This window comes from Ctenopharyngodon idella, chromosome 7, assembly GCF_019924925.1.
Source record: "Ctenopharyngodon idella isolate HZGC_01 chromosome 7, HZGC01, whole genome shotgun sequence".
NCBI lineage: Eukaryota > Metazoa > Chordata > Actinopteri > Cypriniformes > Xenocyprididae > Ctenopharyngodon > Ctenopharyngodon idella.
The window spans coordinates 25,289,653-25,308,973 of record NC_067226.1 but is presented as its reverse complement, the minus strand read 5'-3'; the positions used below and the strand labels follow the sequence as shown (position 1 = coordinate 25,308,973).

The 19,321-nt window shown below is 37.2% G+C and overlaps 2 protein-coding genes across 2 annotated transcripts; one reads left to right on the top strand and one right to left on the bottom strand.

The window, feature by feature from the left end:
- Nucleotides 1-3,065: 3,065 nt before the first annotated feature.
- LOC127515157 (uncharacterized) lies at nucleotides 3,066-8,535 on the top strand. Its single transcript, XM_051898496.1, has 7 exons — nucleotides 3,066-3,225; nucleotides 3,314-3,477; nucleotides 3,557-3,667; nucleotides 6,065-6,118; nucleotides 6,357-6,512; nucleotides 6,905-7,027; nucleotides 7,133-8,535. Exons 1-7 carry the CDS (start codon nucleotides 3,201-3,203, stop codon nucleotides 7,169-7,171), a joined length of 672 nt encoding a protein of 223 aa, XP_051754456.1. The 5' UTR covers nucleotides 3,066-3,200; the 3' UTR covers nucleotides 7,172-8,535.
- Nucleotides 8,536-8,564: 29 nt separating this feature from the next.
- On the bottom strand, nucleotides 8,565-19,230 carry man2b2 (mannosidase, alpha, class 2B, member 2). Its single transcript, XM_051898486.1, has 19 exons — nucleotides 19,005-19,230; nucleotides 18,773-18,919; nucleotides 16,898-17,003; nucleotides 16,513-16,685; nucleotides 16,249-16,364; nucleotides 15,382-15,559; nucleotides 15,084-15,282; nucleotides 14,804-14,994; nucleotides 13,978-14,167; nucleotides 13,087-13,229; nucleotides 12,647-12,918; nucleotides 12,356-12,547; nucleotides 11,442-11,685; nucleotides 11,234-11,344; nucleotides 10,955-11,147; nucleotides 9,410-9,556; nucleotides 9,106-9,212; nucleotides 8,880-9,000; nucleotides 8,565-8,775 (listed from the first exon to the last, which is right to left on the bottom strand). Exons 1-19 carry the CDS (start codon nucleotides 19,137-19,139, stop codon nucleotides 8,684-8,686), a joined length of 3,057 nt encoding a protein of 1,018 aa, XP_051754446.1. The 5' UTR covers nucleotides 19,140-19,230; the 3' UTR covers nucleotides 8,565-8,683.
- Nucleotides 19,231-19,321: the final 91 nt, after the last annotated feature.

Genomic DNA, 19,321 nt, shown 5'->3' with positions numbered 1-19,321 from the left:
GTTAGTGATGTCAAGCAGTTTTCTCTAAATAATGCTGCTTAAGAACTTAAACTTAAAAATTTGCTTTTAATTGCTTAAAGGGTCTGAACTCTTGCATTGGTGTAGGCACTGATACCATAAACCAGGTAATTGACGATGTCAGGACAGCCGGCGCCAGGACACAAACTGGGGGTGCCTTAATTTACTAAGACAGTTTATTAACGAAAACCAGATGAGCCCAGAATATGAACGCAACACATTTAATTACACGTGTTTTCCTCCCATCAAGAAAAAGACAGTGCCATTAAAACACCAAACTTAGTAATCACTAGTGTTGTCACGGTACCAAAATTCCAGTAGTCGGTACCAATATCATAAAAATTTTACGGTTCTCGGTACCAATTTCGGTACCGCAGCAAAATCTGTTGGAACTATTTTACTATTTTATATAGCCTATTTTAAAAACATATTAAATATGGTAATCATACATATAAATATTTGGAGCTTGTGTGTATGTTTGTGTGTGTATATATACCTCAATGAAATAAACTTTGAAATATAAAAAAATAATAATAAATGCTCAAACATCCATTTTGTAACAGACGCGTGTTTATTTTAGCTATTCCTTCAATGAAACGACACAATACAGCCATGAAATAAATATCGGTAAATAATGGTAACCTAAATAATAATAAAGTTAAATATTATTTAAAAAAAAAAAAAAAACATTCGTTTTTTATTTCTGCACAAAGATGCGTCATATAGCCTACCGCTCTGCTCTTAGAGAAGGATGTGGGACACGAGCAGGAAAGAGACCATTTCTCTTTAATGATATCTTCATGTTATCTCCGGATGTTACAAGGAACTGACACTTGTTGTAAAAGGTCTGAAGAGCGAGTTTTATCTTCACACATTCAGGCTATATTTAATTTAGCGCTGCCAGGGAAAGCGAAAGTAAAAATCACCAGTGTGTGAAAAGCGCTATACAAATAAACTTGACGCGCCTTATCAAGTCTAATAACAAGCACAAACTGTGTTAAATAGAAATTGACGTGCAAGCAAAAAGGTTCCTGTCCTACAGGTGTTTTTTCTACTTTACCACAGTAAAGAATGCGAATAGCCTATAATAGGCCTAAAAGCGAACGAAAGGAAGAAACGTTATAATCCCCTGCGTGAGTGAAGATTTGGGAAAAGAAACAGAGATTCCATGTTCAGTGGAATAACTAATGGAATATTGTTAAATTCTCTGCTAATCAGGTGACCAGATCGTGATTCGCAAAACACAATACAAGCTTTATGGACTCACCTACCTCTCTCATTCGGCATGAACCAAAATGTTTCCATGGCTGCGATGTCACATTTAATTGCTAACCTATTATTTCTTTTGTAAACAAAGCTTTGTGCTTCACTTATGTCATATTCAAGTAAATACTGGCACAGCCCTATCAGTGGGTACCGAATACACCCGGATTCTCGGTACTACCGGTAGCCTACAGAAATGCTGGTATCGTCATTTTCAAAATTTCAGTACCGACTTGGTACCGAAGTACCGGTACTTTTGACAACACTAGTAAACACTATAATAAAGCATAATATACAGAAAAATTGGTTTGTGCCGAATTTGATCTTTTAATATCACTTAGTAGGCTACATTAAGCAACGTTTCTCAACAGTTTTCTATGTGAGGAAAACGCTCGTGAATTTAAACACGTTGCGTTCACATTATGGGCTCAACTGCTTTACTTTATTAGTATGATGTTTACTGAGTTTGGTCTGTTAATATCACTGTCTTTCTTAGTACATTAAGCCATATTAAGCGTTTTCTTATATAACGGCTTTCTATGGGAGGAAAAGGCTTAACGTGTTACTAAACGCGTTGAGATCATTCAGGACTCATCTGATTTATTTATTTATTTATTTTTTGTAGGTCTACATGCTTTATTAGTATGATGTATAGTGAGTTTGGTCTGTTAATATCACTGTCTTAGTACATTAAGCCACGTTACGCGTTATAGAATGTCCCTTGGCGACGCTTGGCGGTGTTATTTAGTCTCTCCCGACAGAGCCCCTTTCCTTTCGCTTCCTCATTATCCATTTTTTTCCAAGAAACTGCGGCGTATCGCAAAATTGCAAACAAATATCACGCTATTTCTCTCGGTCTGACGGTCTCACTGTCAAAGTAACCATGGCAACGGATAGCGTATCCTTCTAATATGGCGACGCCTTCCCGAAATGCAACGCGAGTGAAAACGCTGTGACGCAACATTCTCATTCTCTATTGCAAACTATTTTCCCTGTTCATCAGAAACCCGCACTTCTTTAACCGGGATAACATTACATTAGTTTCTTGCCACTGAATTAGCGGGACGTGCTTCTCTTTTGGTCAGTAAACAAAAACTTCTCGGTTAATATCATGTGGTCTACAATTATCAAATGTCTCTGAAATCACACTATCTACGCTCGTATATATATATTTATTATAACTAATTATTCAGTAAAGAGATCGATAAACGAATGTTATAGTCAGTCAGTAAAACAAAATGACGTTAATTTTTAAATTACGCGAGTGCGCGGCTTTCTGTGAAAGACAGAAGAAAGCGCGTGCTGGAGAAGTGCGTGATCAGAGGCACGCAGTAAAGATAAAAACAAACGCAAACATTCTTTTCACACTTTGGCTTAATATTTTTAGCTCTGAAAATTATAATGTGTTTTAACTAAACTAATTTATTAAAAGCTGCATTAAACTTGATTCAGACGTAATTCTGCAAAAATATAGTATGTTTATAAATAAATTACACATTTCAGCATTAGAATAATCTTCTATCTGCAACATTAATTTTGGTTATAAAAATAAAATCTAAAAATAAAAATAACCTGCAGGGAACGTTCTGAAGGTTTTCTTTAGGTTATAAAAATAAAACCAAAAAAATAACTTGCAGGGAACGTTCTGGGAAGGCGCGCTGGGAAATTGCCTACCCTACCTTTAGCCTCAAAAGACAACTTTAAGATGAGACAGAAAAGACTAGGAGAAAAAAATCTTTCCCCATCTTTCCCCATCTTGCCCCGGTGGCCTCTTACCCAATGTTAAAACGGCTTGCCATAGAAGTCTATATGAAATCATCATGCTCCAGATGGGAGAAGGGCGGAAACATTCCGAAAACCCCATAAAGGACCCTTTTCAGGGATTTTGGCCGCAGTAGTCGTGACTGTTTTGAACGCCTATGGAACAGCCGAAGAAAATGACGAGTAAGCTATCTTATAAGTAATGCGTATTTTATAAACTATTATTTATTTGTAATAGCCGAACCTGGACTGATCCTAAACTTTTCAACAGGCGAACCCGAGGCAGAGGTTTCGGATGTTGCTCCGGCGATTGCTGCAGCCCAGAGCGCGAGCGATTCAGGAGACACGGCGGCGGGATCTTTACTGGAAGTTACTTTCCAGAGGAACCCCCGTCAAAAATACAAATACCTGGAGGCAGAACCGAAGATTTTAGGGGTACATCTTAAGTCCGCATCAAAGTAGTATACAATGTATTCTGAAAAACATCTACTGAAGAGTTTTGTCTCATCCACAGTTGACGGAGATCGCGCTGACTGTCTTCTTCATTGGTTGCAGAATTCAGTTTTATATGGTAGTGTCTATTGAACGGATTACAAACAACATCATGCTAGCGTTTTCCTGTGTTGTAAGTGTCCATTCTATATGTTTTAACTGTAATTAATTATTTATACGTATTGTACCATAAGCCTGTTCATAAGTTGGTGAGCTGGTATTAACAAATGTAAACTGTTCCAATACTGGTTCAATTTAGCTGGTCCTGTGTGTGTGTGTGTGTGTGTGTGCGTGCGTGCGTGCGTGTGTGTGTGTGTGTGTGTGTGTGATTTACTGAAACGCAAACATAGCTGCAGCCAAGTGACTTTGCGCAACACACAGTTTGAAAATGAAAACCCCTGGTCTAGGATGGATTTCTGGATGGTTAGTGTGTGGCCACCCATCCCGTTCCAACAAGATTGTGACATCAGCAAGAAGGTGGTGGTGGGTGATGATTTGGGCTGGAATAGTGCCCTTTAGAGCAGGGCTCTCCAAACTCGGTCCTGGAGGGCCATTATCCTGCAGAGTTTAGCTCCAACCCCAATTACACACACCTAAACCAGCTAATCAAGGCCTAATTAGGCATATTAGAAACTTCCAGACAGGTGTGTTAAGGCAAGTTGGAGCTAAACTCTGCAGGACAGTGACCCTCCAGGACCGAGTTTGGAGACCCCTGCTTTAGAGTCTCTGAGGGTGTCAAAATGACTTCTGCAAGATCATAACCCTGACCATGTAATGCTATGATATAAAAAATAGGATTCTGTCTTCTGATATAAAATGATTTTTATGCAGGACAACACGCTATCCCTTGTGGCAAAACTTTATGCACAACTGCCAGCCTGCATGGAGAGGTTCTTGAGGTTCTTCAGAAAGAAGAACCATATTGCATGGCAACTGACTTGCTTAATAAAACTCTTAAACTCCACGGACCCTTATACGATCCGAAAATACATCATAATTCACATTTTAATGTTTACACATCCATTTTAAAGGCTTCCCTATAGGGTATCACTCCATATTTGGTATCATTTGAAAGCTTAAAATCTAAACTTTACAGAAACCATAACTTTTGTTTTTATGATACATAAAGCAGTAAAATTGAGCTTAAATATGCATTGGTCCCAGGTACAAATTTTCGCCTGATGATTGCAAAGAAAATTTTCTACGAATTTTTTAAAATATTTTTCACAAAACGGTCAAGTCATATATCACAAGAAAGCTCTCACTCTAAGGAATTTGCCCATCTAGTTTATTTCACTGTGTGACAATCATAGATCGAATAATCTTCTAAAGAATCACACAGTGAAATATGATCACAAAGACAAGCATCACATTCCAACTCCGATGACTGCTTCAACCAGTCACAAACAGCTACAAGTAGACAACTTATACTATAATACTTATCACTTTCATGTAATTTCAAAGGGTTTTCTGTAAAATGACACTGGGATATTGCATTTATATCACTGTATATGGGTATACTTTAGATTTGGGTAGGCGGAAATTATATAAAAATGTAATATTCTTCCCTTCAGGTGAATTTGAATAACTCTTGCATACAACATGACAGAGACAAAAGTATTTTTTCCAGTGTTTGCTGAAATCTAGAGGAAACAACCAAAACTGTCTGCAGGTGCTGAAGCACTCAGTGCCTGAGTTATACACTTTCAAAAAAGAATTTATAACAATTTTGGCGGGGTTTATTACAGCACAAACAACATATACTATAATTTTTTTTAATCACTTTCAGCAGTTTTTTAATGTAACTTCAAAGGGTTTCCTGTAAAATGACACCATAATTTTGTATTTAGAGCACTGTATGTGGGTATGGGAAGCTTTTCAATTTGGATAGGCCAAATCCAGGCAGAAATCCCCAAAATGGTCCCCGAGCATAAGAGGTTAATAAAGTGGAACAACCTCTTTAAGGTTTTCCATTTACCTAAGAAGACCCGGCAAACTACTAAACAAACCTGCCTCAGATTGATACAGTTATCTAAAATGACATGAGAAGTAAAACAAACACTTCTTTGAAAAACTAAAATCTGAAAGTTTATTGAACTAAAATCCTACTGATATGTCACTTGCATAATTTGGAACACAGTGTACGTCTATATATAAATTAAATTTAGGCTATACAAAGGTAAAATTTCTGATAGTATAAATGTTCCAGCATTTCAGCAGCACTCTAGAAAAAATACCATTCACAATGATGTAACATTGAGCAAAACTATGTTCTATGTAGGCTAGTATGAGTGTGTGTGTACTGTAGTATGAATAGTGAAGTGTCCATCTTATGCACACTTCAGAATCTCGCCAGAAGTAGTAGGTCATCTGCATACTTTTTGACTACTCTTTTTATGAGTATTGTAAATTCGGACATACTACTTTTGTCATGTACTGTCTTTCACTCACTATATAGTAGGGAAGTAGAAGAACTCTGCAGGACCGAATTTGCCCATCACTGATGTATCACTATGTTTCCCTTAAACAGGGCATAATTGCTGGCAGTGTGGCGATAGCAGCGCAGAAACTCCACCTACCGACAGTAAGACTGGACACATAGCAACAAGAAGGACATTTCATTTCTTTTAAAAAAAAAATAATGTACTATATGTAGAATGTGCCCACTCAGAATGTGTCAGGAAATCAGTTTTTTTTTTTTAAACATATTTTTATTGAACATTAAACATGTAAAATGACAAAAGAATAAGCCAAGAAAATACATTTTAAAATATATGGAAATAAGCATTTCTGACACTGTGTGTCATTTTATTTCTTAACAGCTCAAGGCATGTTTGGGAATGCAAGTAGTCACATGTGTGGCATATACTTTCTGTCTTATCTTCACACTTAGTGAACACGAACACCTTGGTTTCTGCTGGTATTTTCACAATGATAGTGAGATAATACATGAAAACAACACATGTCTACTTTTAGAGGTAAGCTAAACCGTTTTAAAGATAAAATTTCAATGTTATTATTGTCACTGTATGCTGTACTCCTTTAAAAAAATGCTCTGCATACTAGGATGTGGGAAAGCAAAAACTTTAATAGACTACCGACACTGTTTCTAAATGTATAAATTCATATTAACCGAGTTAATGAATGCAGAGTTATTTCTTTAAGTGATGAACATGATTGTCAAGTGTAACCAACCAATGATAATGCTTATTAGCTCTGAGGTGAAAGGAGGCAGACAGGGAAAAAATCTGCCCATTACACACTTTTAGGAGCCCTAGGGCTCGGGGCTTGACAAAACAGCTATTACATGATGATGAAGTATTTGCCATTAAATGTTGATTTATATATAGTTTACCCTCTTTACTCACAGGATGGATTTAGTCATCTGAGTTTATTGGATCAACTCATGGAGGTGACTCAGATTGCTCTGTCCGTCACTCTTGCCGCATACTGCTGCAAGGTGATTCCGTGCTGCACACCCAGATCTCATGTGGTAAGCAACGCTCATTTCATAAACCTGTCGATGCTGGCGAGCAGTATGAATGAAGTGAAATAGGATGCGGAGTTCTCAACTGTAAACTGTTTCTGTCTTTTTCAGCCTGTCATCATCATGACGCCACCCACAGCTCCACAGTGAAAGTGAGAGTGTGTGCATCTAACAAGATATAATAATATAACAATACTAATAAAACTGAATCTTAGGACACATTAGTAGATACACCAATACATCATAGACATAATACCATTATTTCTGTAGATATATTTTAAGAGCATGAAAACATTAACCCAAGTTTGTCTTTTCACATAATATGCAGAATTATTTCTGAACACAGAGTCGTATAATAGCTAGTATGAATTCATGTGAATTAATATCTTTACAATACAAAATGTAAAACGTGTTAAAAAGGACCTTTTACAGAACATATACTGTAAGAATCAGTCGCTATATGGACAGTGTCAATACTCAAATAAGAGGTTTTTAAAATTTAATATTTAAAAATTATTACTAATGATTTTCTTAAACACATGACAAAAAAAGCTATTAATGTATCAATAGCCATGTTTCCATCCACCTATTTTTATGCATATTTTGGGATATTGCATAAAAAAAACAATGGATGGAAACAGCAAGATGTGCATAAATTCTAAAAATGCGCATAAAAACATTTAAATAAGTCCCTTGATACGCAATAACACACTCACGTGACTTTGACTCAACAGTTGATGTGATTGGATAACTGGACTAACCAATTTCATTGCACAGCATCTCAAATGCTAGTTAGATTGTTCTGAAATGCCTGAGCCATGATTGGTTTAATTTCCTCCCAGAAGTGTCTCACATGATTGTGTTCACAAACACCAGCATCAGAGTTAACACAAGATAAGATGACAGTGTTTCGTCTGCGCGCCCTGAGACGCAAGTCATTTATGATGTCGAAAAAAAGAGCCACAGATCCTTAGGCCTACTTCCTTCTCCGATTGCAGCAACTTCCATTTTTTTTACGGATATTTTGCGCCAGTTTCCCAGGAAGTGCCAATTTTGTTCTCTTGAACACATGGGATGGAAAGGCTGCTTTGGATGGAAACATAGCTAATGATGATGAAGTTTTTGAATTGAACTTGAACTAACAAAGTTTACATTTACTCACTGACCTGAAGTCGAGATTGTATTTGTTCTTTCTAAATAAGCAAAGGACACAAACATGTCCCAAAAATCCACTGTGCATGATGCTTAACATTCATACTGTTTGTGATAAATGTCCTTTTTTTAACACATCATTTGAAGATATTGAACATTTATTTTTTTATTGCCCTTTTTCTATTTCTTTTTGGATTTTATATTTTATTTTTTTTACATATATGTTAATTTTATGTTTTATATGCTGTTATTCTGTTTCACATACCCTGAACTGTATCACAATGCCTTATTTTTGCCTTGTACTTTTGAATTGTACTTGTCTGTGATTGAACTAAATAAAAAAAAAAGATGCTTAACACTTACGACATTTATCCTAAGAAAAACACAAAGAAAAATTTTAAAGTTTCAATGATTCAAATTGTGCACATCTTAAAATCATTACTGACACATTAGAAATAATCTTAATAAAGAATCTTCACAGAAGACAATCATCAGCTTCTGTAAAACAGTCTATTTAAAGTAAATGAAAAAGGTTCTGATCTCCTTCGGGTGAATGGTCACATTGAAGTCCTGGGTTACGCCACTGAAAACATCTGCTTCCTCTGTAAAAGGAGAAAAATGACAATTACTACTGATGTCTATTCAATCTGATTCAATTACTTGCCAGATCAAGCATTGTAGTTATCAATCAAGGGGGAAAACTCACTTTCTTTTAGTACTCTTTCATTGGTTTTCCAGCTCCACCTCTGGAGGTCTGATATATCCCATGTTCCAGTAAGTGAACGCTCCTGCACTTCAGTTATCTCTCCTATGCCCCGCATAACTTCCTATTAATAAATTAATTTACTGTTAATGGCACTGCTTAATAAGTAAAACATTAATCCACTAATATTCTACCAATACAAATGCCAAAATGGATAGATTTCATGTACCTTCAGGTTAATAGTGATGGGTTGCGATAAGACTGGGTCTTCTCCTAATTCATACAGGTGTGTAATCCTCAAAAGAATACGGTCAAAGTCTATTTTTCTCTCTCCACCTTGGAAAACAACATACACATTTGAATATAGCATCTGGTTTTAAGTAGACTTTATATTGCACTCTGAAAATAAATAAATAAATCACTCCACACACGCAGAAAACTCCATCAAATTCTGATTCAGATAACTGTTATGATACATGTTGCGCGTTTTACTGTGTATTGTGTACTGTACTCTACTGTATATTGTGGCCTACCTGCGCTGAGATTGTGGATGTGCTGGGTGTGATCAGGACTGTAGTTCCAGCCAGGGATGCTGAGGGTCTGCATGTGGAGGTTCTGGGGAAGCACAACCGGCTGAACAGACGGCCCATTAAATTTCTCTCTCTGATTGAATGGCTTTTCTATGAAAGAGAAAATTTTACACTTTGTTTAACAAAATGGACGAAAAGCACAAAACATGATATAGAAAATGTTTTGTTGTTGTTCAGTGCACTTCAGTTAAAGCTGGTAATTTTGCACAACTGACAACTTTTTTTTTTAATTTATGATTTTTTAAATATTTTTTTATGATACATACCTGTTGGGAAAAGAAAAAAAAACAATAAAGAAAAATAATTCTGACAAATGGAGATAACGATAAAAATCTAATAAAATATTAATTAATATATTAAGGTAGAGCACTGAAATCTACAAACATAGATAAACAAATAGTACAAAACTAAATTCTATACATATATCATCTGGATGATGAAGCAAACGTGTAATATTCTGTGCCTAGGATGGAAAATCCAAATTGAGTTGTGTGTTTGTATGCTAAAAAAGGCTTCTAAATTTAAAAGGAAAGATGTACTGGGCAGTGTTATTTTATTATAATTGAGATACCATTATAGTTTTTATTAATATTTTGAATTTTTATTTGTGTATTTTCTGTTTTCATTTAAAGTTTAGTTTGTTATTTCTGTTATTAGTTAGATTTAGTCATTTACTTGCACTTTAAAAAAAAAAAAAAAAAAATGCCTATATAGTTTATTTTCGGTTATTTTACTACATTAAATTAAACTAAATATTTTATTTTATTTTAGTTAAAGTTTTTTTTATGTAAAGTAACAAAGCTTTTATGGTTTAGTTCACTATAATTGCAAGTTTTAAAGTTTGAATTGCAAGATCTAAACTGAGAAAAACTGAGAATTGTGAGGTAAAAACTCGCAATTACATTTTCCATTTTTTATTCCATAGTTTGTCAGTAGTTATACATAAGTAATGGTGATTATTTGAATGCATATAATTTTGTGATTTCACTGTAAAGGAGAGTGTTTGGATGAAAGGTAAGTGGAAGGCACACAATAGAGTGCTGCAGGGATGACATGTATTTGTAGGCCAAAACCTGGAAATGAGTTTGCATTTTTGCACTTCCCGTTCCATCATCCTGAAATCAAGCGGAAAACCCTCTTGTGTTTTTTTTTTTTTTAAAGCCTTTACTTGTCTTGTAAAAGGCAGTTGCTAACAAATGGCTAAATGGGACTTTAGAGGTTGTCGGAGACATTAAACATTATCAGCTGAACAGGTAAACTCATCTACTCACTAGTCCGCTTTCACAGCCTCGTCGTGTTTATAATCGTGCTCTTGCAAAATTATAACTCGAACTTTAAGGGAAAATGTTTTTAAACAAATACTGGGTCTTTTACTCATTTAAAGGGGTAATAATTAATTTAATTAACTTTACATTCAGACTGAAGTGACCTCAGATACAGGGGCTGAGATGAAAAACAGTCTAGCAATGCCTATGTCTGCAAACTCACGGGGTTGGTCAATAGGCATAACCACTGGTCTGTGCTGCAGCTCTAGTGCCTCCTGTTGGTAGATGGATGATATTGCAGCAGGGGAGCCCAGCATCATCCAAAGAACAGGCCGCACCACAGAAGAGTCATTGAGAGTCAGGTTATAGCCCAGATTCCACTCCTGGTTGTTCCAAAGCCGTCTATGAAGCATAACCTGATACACAGACAGTTAGTAAATGGCTGGGAAAGGCCTAAGAGACTGACACCAAGTAAGTATGAATGGCAAATGCAAGCCCTCACTTCTAGTTGACCCTGACTCAGACTGGCCACTCCATGAGCTCTTTCACTGAGGAACACAAGTCTGCTGGAATCATCTTCTATGTAGGCCGCTCGTACCATTGGGTAGTAATTCTGTGCACGTAAACAGCAACAGATGTATGTGTAAAAAAGATGTTCACATCTGGCAAGCAGGTACAATTTAAGAATCTTAACTGTCAAGCATCCTTACACGAGAGACTGTGTTGTTGACAAAGCTCTTGAATGTCCTTTTCATCATCTGATAGCCATTGTTGTCAGTAAACAGTGTTTTGTTATTCTGCAGACTCGTGCGGGTTCTGAACACGGTCTCTCGGTTCACCTGTAGGGGTCCCACTTTATAGCTCTGCTCCAGTCTGAAGCACGCCAGCCGACCCTGAAACCCTACCGGCACTCTGGTGACCACGGAGTAAGTGTGATTTTTGTCTTCCTCCTCCCTGCAAAGAGAACAGTCACACTTTACCTCTGAGAACTACTACTAGATTTTTACATTTCTGGAGAAAATGTGAGTGGTGTTTAAAGGGGTCATGACATCAAATTTGCCTTGATCTCTTGACCATTAAAACACCCTGGAAGTTTCAGAGCTTAAAATGTTCTCCTCATTATAAACAGTATTTATTTAATGAAGCTCCAAAAACGTTTTGATTTTGCGGGATCTGTGATGTTACACGGGCAAATACATTTGCATATGACTGCCTCCAAAGCAAGACATCAACGAATCATCACACCATAGGCCCCGCCCACTGGCATTCATTCGCTTAACAGCTGACACTTGTTTACACCAGATGCAAGCATTGCATCACATCAAAAAGCAAACATAAATATCCATTTTTCACACTGTAAATTATAATGTTGTGATACCTAAATTAACTCTGTAGCATTTAAAACAACTAATTGTAGTTTTTAGTGTTTTACTTTTAATTTATTTAGACAAAACAGTATCGAATTTTAATTATTGGCCATTATATCAGCCATAACATGAAAATAATTATTATTTTATTGTATTGACTAGAATTTTAATGTCACATCGCTACTTCAAATAAAGGCAGATTGCTTTAAAAACAGGCATAATAGATTAAGGATATCAAAGAACATCTTTTCTTTCACCTGTAGAAATACTGACGTATCTCTGAAACTATCTTCCCCGGCACAATCTCCATGGCCACAGATTTGTATGCAGGAATAGCAGAGCCGTTAGCAGTAAAGATGTAGTTGTCTGAGATTGGCCCAGAGTGGATGTCCCCGTTGGCCACATACTCCCAAAAGTCCTGCTGTACTCTAACTCTCATCTTTTTGCACCTATAATGGAAAAGCAAGGTCTAAAATTCAATTTTAAATGTCCCATTAAACAAAACTGTGGTGATCTGGACACATGAAACACTCTGAAGAAGAACTTGCCGGTCTGTGATGCTGTGCAGAAGGTTTGTCTCTTGGTCAAACATCAGTTTGTAGCACTCATTCAGCACTGGTAACAACTTCCTACCTGTCCTCTTCCACTGGCTCACATTCTTCTTCTTAAATTTCACTACTCTGGCCACATGAGTCGACCCACAAGCAGAGTCACAGTGGGATTGTGGGAACTGCACAATGTACTTTCTGTACTGCAGTCCACCCAGCTCAACAACGAAGAAGAGATCGTAGTCAGTGGAAGACTCCATCGATTGCTGGATCTGCAGTGAATTATTGAGTTTGTTATCAACATGAGGCAATGATTGGGTTAAACAGAAAGAATATGAAATCTGAATATTAAAAAGACAAAATACTGAACTAACATATCAATGTATACATATTGAGAACCGAATATGCACAATGTCTAAAAACAAATTATGTTTTGGTACCTGAGCAGGTACTGCTTTTCCATCATCATCAAGCACAACTGCCATTGCATATGGCACAGAAATATTAATATAAGTTGAAATGTTCCAGGCTAGGGGGTTGTACACAATGATATGCTGTTCAAGAACATTTCCTGAGTCTGAAACTACAACAAAAAATTTATTAGACAGTGCAACCCATGATCAACCAAACTCTTCACATTTTAATAATGATGACTATTAACATTGATATTAGTGCTGGCAAATAGATCATGACAATTTAATTAAAAATGCACTAAATTGTCAAATCTGTCTTATCAATTGATTGTGAACAGGTGTCAAATAATAGAAATCATGAACAAAGGGATCAGTAAAGAAGAATATTAGGACAAGATTATTCAGTATTAAGATTATTCAAACAAAGGACGATAACTATAAAGTTTTAATCGTTCTAACACCACGGCTATAACGATAACGACACAGAGGAATGATTTCGTTGGAATCACTTTCAGAACAATTTTTTTCCAGCTGATGAACAATAAAAACATTGACAGCCAATCAGAATCCATCCTGCTTTGAACAGCTCGAGCATTCAAAGCGGCAGACGAGATAACTGCACTGTGCGCTTACTGTATAAACAGATAAATAGAAATATAACTATATTATTGCTGCTATTATAGTTATCTTTATAGCGTTTACTCCTATCTTGTGGTTATTGCTGGTATATTTAATCAAGGTATATTTTAAAATGTATATTTAATTAATTTAAATTTAATTATATATAAATTAAAATCAAATATAAAAAACACATATCACTGATCAATTAACAGGAAAAGCTAAAGATGCATTTGGACAGAGAATATAGAGCTATGTGCTGAGAAGAAAGATTCAGGGAATCTAAACAAATAAATATACCAGTCTTCAATGTGGTGGGTCTGGTTTGGGATGGGTGATGGATGTCATTGGAAGGTTCGATGGTCTGTGGAAGCAAGAAAATGGCTGCCAAGAGTTCCTCAGCTCCCATCATGCCTTGCATGAGATGCTCCATGTACATATCAGCCACTTTGGGTGATTCTGTCCCTGTGATGCCATCATGATGCTGAACCTGGCATGTCAGACCAGATAATGGTAGTCAATCATGTCTTGTCATACGCAAACCATTATTATATATACTGTTTGATTTGGCCGTAATTAATAAATGGATTTTAGTACTAGGTAGACATTAAAGGTGCAGTAAGTGATTTATGAGAAGCGCTGCTGAAAGTGGATCGGACTGAGCACGACAACACTCTTGTAGCCAATCAGCATGAGGGGGCGTGTCCACTCATGATGAGGGAGGGGAGAGAGAGCATGACGGAGATTTGAAGACTGTAGAAAGAGAGATGGCTGAGAGATATTACAAAAGAGAAAAGGTCAGAGGAATATCACTGGAAAAAGGGTAATGATAAGGAAAGAGCTTTAGGACCTGTTAATATTAGAAAAGCTTTCCAGTGCTGGAGAGACAGTGCTGCGTGTTTGTGCATTTTGGGGGCGGAGCAATAAAGGGACGGGTGTGTTTGTTTGGGCTGATTTCAAATATCAACAGCGTTTCACAGAAATCGCTTACTGCGCTTTTAATGAAATACATTTATTATAAAAAGTCAATGCAACTTATTAAAAGTAAATTGTGAATGCCAGTGTACCTAAAGTTGCCCACATGGAACTGATTGTGGCACAACAAGATAAGTTTAAAACCAGGCACCTCAGAAACAGCCCATCGCAGGGCCTTGAGTTTGTCTAGAGCCCACTCTCTCTGAACCGGGCCTTCTGGGTAGCTGATGCGGTATCTAGTGAAGAGAGACTCTGCTGCATACAAGAGGGAACTCGCTCGTCTGGCCACTCCTTTCAGAACATTTCTGGAACCATAGAACCCCGTCCATGCCTGAAACGGTTCTGGGAAACCACGATAAAAGACCATTCAGGACCATTTTGTCATTCAAAAATGCAGTAATCACAATTATAGAAGTGGCTATTGAGAAAACCTGTTGAGTAAGGAAGGAAGTCTTGGTTTTCCCTCACATCCCAGGACAGATTTGTTTGGTGCAACATCTGGAAATAGTCCTTTAGCGTAGCATACTGAACTGCAACTCCATACTTGTCACTGTGTGCATTAATGTAGTTCATTAAAACATCCATGTTCATGAATTGCACTGATGCATTGTAGAACTGCTTGTCACAACCCTGTAAATACAATATCCTTTTAAATTGTAATTCTAATGAGTGAATATATAAAAGAAACAATGCGTAAGATAGTCTGCAGGATGATGGAGTTAAACTGACCCAAGGCCAGAGAACATGGCTGGTTCTGAACCACTGGGCCCTCATTCTGATGTTGTCCACCATGGTTTGTGCATAAAGCTCTACAGTTTCCTTGGTCACTGGCAGACTCATGTTAGGGTATATGCCATCTTTAGGAGGGTCCGGAAACAAGGCAACACCATTCCAGTAAAACCCAGACCTGGACACAACCACCATCAATATTAAAAGCATGCATTAAAGCAATAATGACAAGTGTCTGACCATACTGTATATAAAGCCAGAATATCAACTTTACCAATGCAGTGTTTAATTATTTATATAAATGTTTTTTCCATTTCCTAAAAAGTAGCGTTTTTTGAAATACACGGTTTCCGCCCGACAGCGACAATATACTACAAGTGGAAAAGTTTGGAGTTGGTAAGATTTTTTACTATTTAGGAATTAAGTCTCTTCTGCTCAGAGTAAGAAAAACAGTAATACTGTGAAATATTATTACAATTTAAAAATCAATGTTTTCTAATTTAATATATTTAAATTTTTAATTTATTCCTTTGATGGTAAAGCTGAAATTTCAGCATCATCACTCCAGTCTTCAGTGTCACATGATCCTTCAGAAATCATTCTAATATGTGGATTGAGAATGATTGAGAATGACTATGCTGCTTATTATTTTTGTGGAAACTGTGTCACCTTTTTAAGAACAGCATTAATTTGAAATAGAAGTCTTTTGTATTTACGGTTAATTTTGATCTATTTAATGCATGTTTGCTGAATTTCTTTTAAAGAAAAAAATGTTACTGATCCCAAACGCGAAACATAAAAAATGTCTGAAGTAACAGTAGAGATGTTACAAAAAAATTAAAAAATAAAAATGTTACTTGACATCACCTGTTCGAGAAGGGTAGGTATGATGGTGTGCAGTAGCTGAACTGGTCCATGGTGTGTGTGAATATCTCTTGTTTTTCCTTTAAGGAGGGAGAACCTCTCCACACAAACTGCAATTTCTACAAATACAGTTGCAGTATTATCACATGTACCAATGTATCATAATTTAGGCAGCACTCTGAAAACTAAATATGCAGAGCTGCATTTATATATAAAACACATTTCCCACTATAAATACAGACTAAACCATTGGTGCAAAAGTACAACCTTGTTTTTCTGCATGTCATCTTTAAGGTCGTAGTCGATGCGAGAGATGAGGTGAGCGTCAAACCCTGCCAGGGCAAAGAGAATGGGGGTGGTGGCTGATGCACCAAATGGATCAACATGCCATGCAAAACGTGGCCGAACACCAAAAGTCTCATACAAGAAGCCATGACCCTCTAGAATCCAGACAGAGGAGGGAGGAGGGGGAGGAGGGGATGTGAGAAGAGCCATAACTATATGCAATAAGTTTACCAACACTAATATCATAGTTTTTTTAATACTGTGTTAATACCATGATGTTACATAAATGTGGTAATCATATAGTAAAGACCATCTGTATCACATTCTCTACAGTTTCATCTGTAAAGAGAGTGTTGGGTTCACACACCTGTGAGTTGAAGAATGGCATCATCTACATCTGTCACAGCTTCATCATGCATCACCTGACCACCGATTATAAACTCCAGACGACCCTCGTGCAACAGCTGTCTCACCTGACATATGAAAACAAGTCACCTTAAAGGCACAATATGTAACTTTTGCCACTAGAGGTCGCTTATTCAAAACAAAGATGATGCTGTGAAAGTGTAGAATTATGGGTCGTCTTTAGCTCCACAGTTGATGGAAAGGAATCCGATGGACTCGGGAAGAAATCATGTTCATGGATGAGCTAATGTATCAAGTTTTACTAACGTTACGGTGGTATGAAGCAGAACTGGTGAGAGCCGTGGGAGCAGAACGAGGCCGCTGGAGCGAATGCCAATGATAGACACCTGTGATGCACACCGATCTCGAATCCAGTGGAACTTTTATTATGCTTTTACTGCAGTTGGCCGCTTACGCTCTTTTCGTTGCGTACGTGGGATAACGCAGCGCCGTTTTACACGGTTAAAACAATCATACTAAATACATTTGAGTGTGTTGAAAGTTATGTTATAATGTTACTCTTTGCGTTCCATCAGTGGCTGCTATGAGAGACTTGTTGCACTTTGCAGTAATCTACACGCAATGACTGTGTCCTGGTTAAAATTGCTGATTTCTCTGGATTTAAACATTGTTGAAAACGTAATGTAAGTACACAAGTCAACAAAATATATAAAGGCAGGAACACACCAAGCCGACGGTCGGCCGTTGGGCAGTTTTTGTTCGTCGGCCGACTACGTTTTCTCAGTGTGTTCTGCACCGTCGGCTGAAGTTGGTCCTTGTCTGCTTTTTTTCGGCCGATTCGACGTTGAATCGGCGTCGGAGCTCGTCGGTCCGTCAGGCCATCTGATCATTCTGGCTGTTCAGCTACTGCCACCTGCTGGTACCGAAAGGCATTTCATCTTACGCAGGCGCAGAACAGACGCAGGCGCAGTCTGCTTTCGTCGCCACTAGTTCGTCGGCATCAGCTTGGTGTGTTCCGGGCTTAACACTTGTTCTAGTAGTTTTTGGATATTAAACCAGGTGCCTTTAAACCAGGAGTTTTTAATCTTTCAGATACCATGGACCCTCAAATAAAATTATCCTCATGTGAGGGACAACCATCCTAAAATTTAAAAGGGAGCTCTATTTTCATGTATAAAGGTCCAATACTCTGAAAAATTTATATATATTATTATAAATACGTGTAAAATGTTATTTGGAAAATATTTTAGCTATGTTTACACATTAACAATGTACTAAAAACAGAAAAGTTTTCCTTCGCGGATTTTATGTATAGACGACAGCCTTGTCAAAACGAACCCCGTTCACACTGATCTGCGAAAACGACTAAAACCGCTGTATTATGCTGCCAGGCCAGTAGTTGGCGATGTCACTTTGTAAAGAAACACTACGTAATACTGAACACGTAATACGCATGTGCATGACGTCACCGTTTTCACAAATTCGCTTTTTTTGTAGTTTATACGTAGACTTTTGTTTTCAAAAACTTGCACTTTGAAACCCGTTTTCAAAAGTTTGCATTTTATGGTCCCTAAAACACAGTTATCATGTAAATAATTCGAATAAAAAGCGCATAAAAAGTCGACCCCTGAATTATTTATTTTTATGAATTTATTTTAACCAATTCATTTATTTAGTTTAGTTATATTTTTACTATTTATATATTTTGACTTTTTTTCACAGTTTGTCTCTAAACTTTTCCAAGGAACCCCCTATTGCTCCCTTGTGGACCCCTGGGGGTTCATGGACCCAAGTTTGAAAACTCCACCCTTGAGTTTTAAGGTAAACTGATTTACCTACATTATGTAATACAAAAAAGACATCAATCAGTCCTTACCTGTTTCTTGTGCCAATCTGATGCCACATTCACCCACCAGAGTCGGAAAAACTCCTGTTCAACTGCGATGAACTTGCGGCTTTTGACTCTTGACAGCTCTTCAACTACACTGCTGTACACATTGCTGGCATACGCATGCATGCTCTCCTACGACAGAAAAGTTTGACAGACAACACTAATGATAGCTCCACTTACTTGGAAACAGAGCAGTCATTAAAAATCTGCGTTTTACCTGGACGGTGTACACCCAGCCAACATCCATGTGACTGTGAGGAATGACGAAAGCTTGAATCTTCTCCACCGCATCGTTTTCAGAGACTGTCATGAACAGTAAACCAAGAAAGAAAGATAAAAACATCATCGCCATTCGACCCTACAATATCATCGGAACATCATAACCTGTTTCAGAAAGTCTCATGACTGCCTGTGATCAAATACGCATGCGCACTTTTACTTCCCATTTCATTCGCTGTGCTTGAACTGGAGCTTCTATAAAAAATAGTCTATTTTTTTCACCATTTCCACATATTTATTTATTTATATAAATAT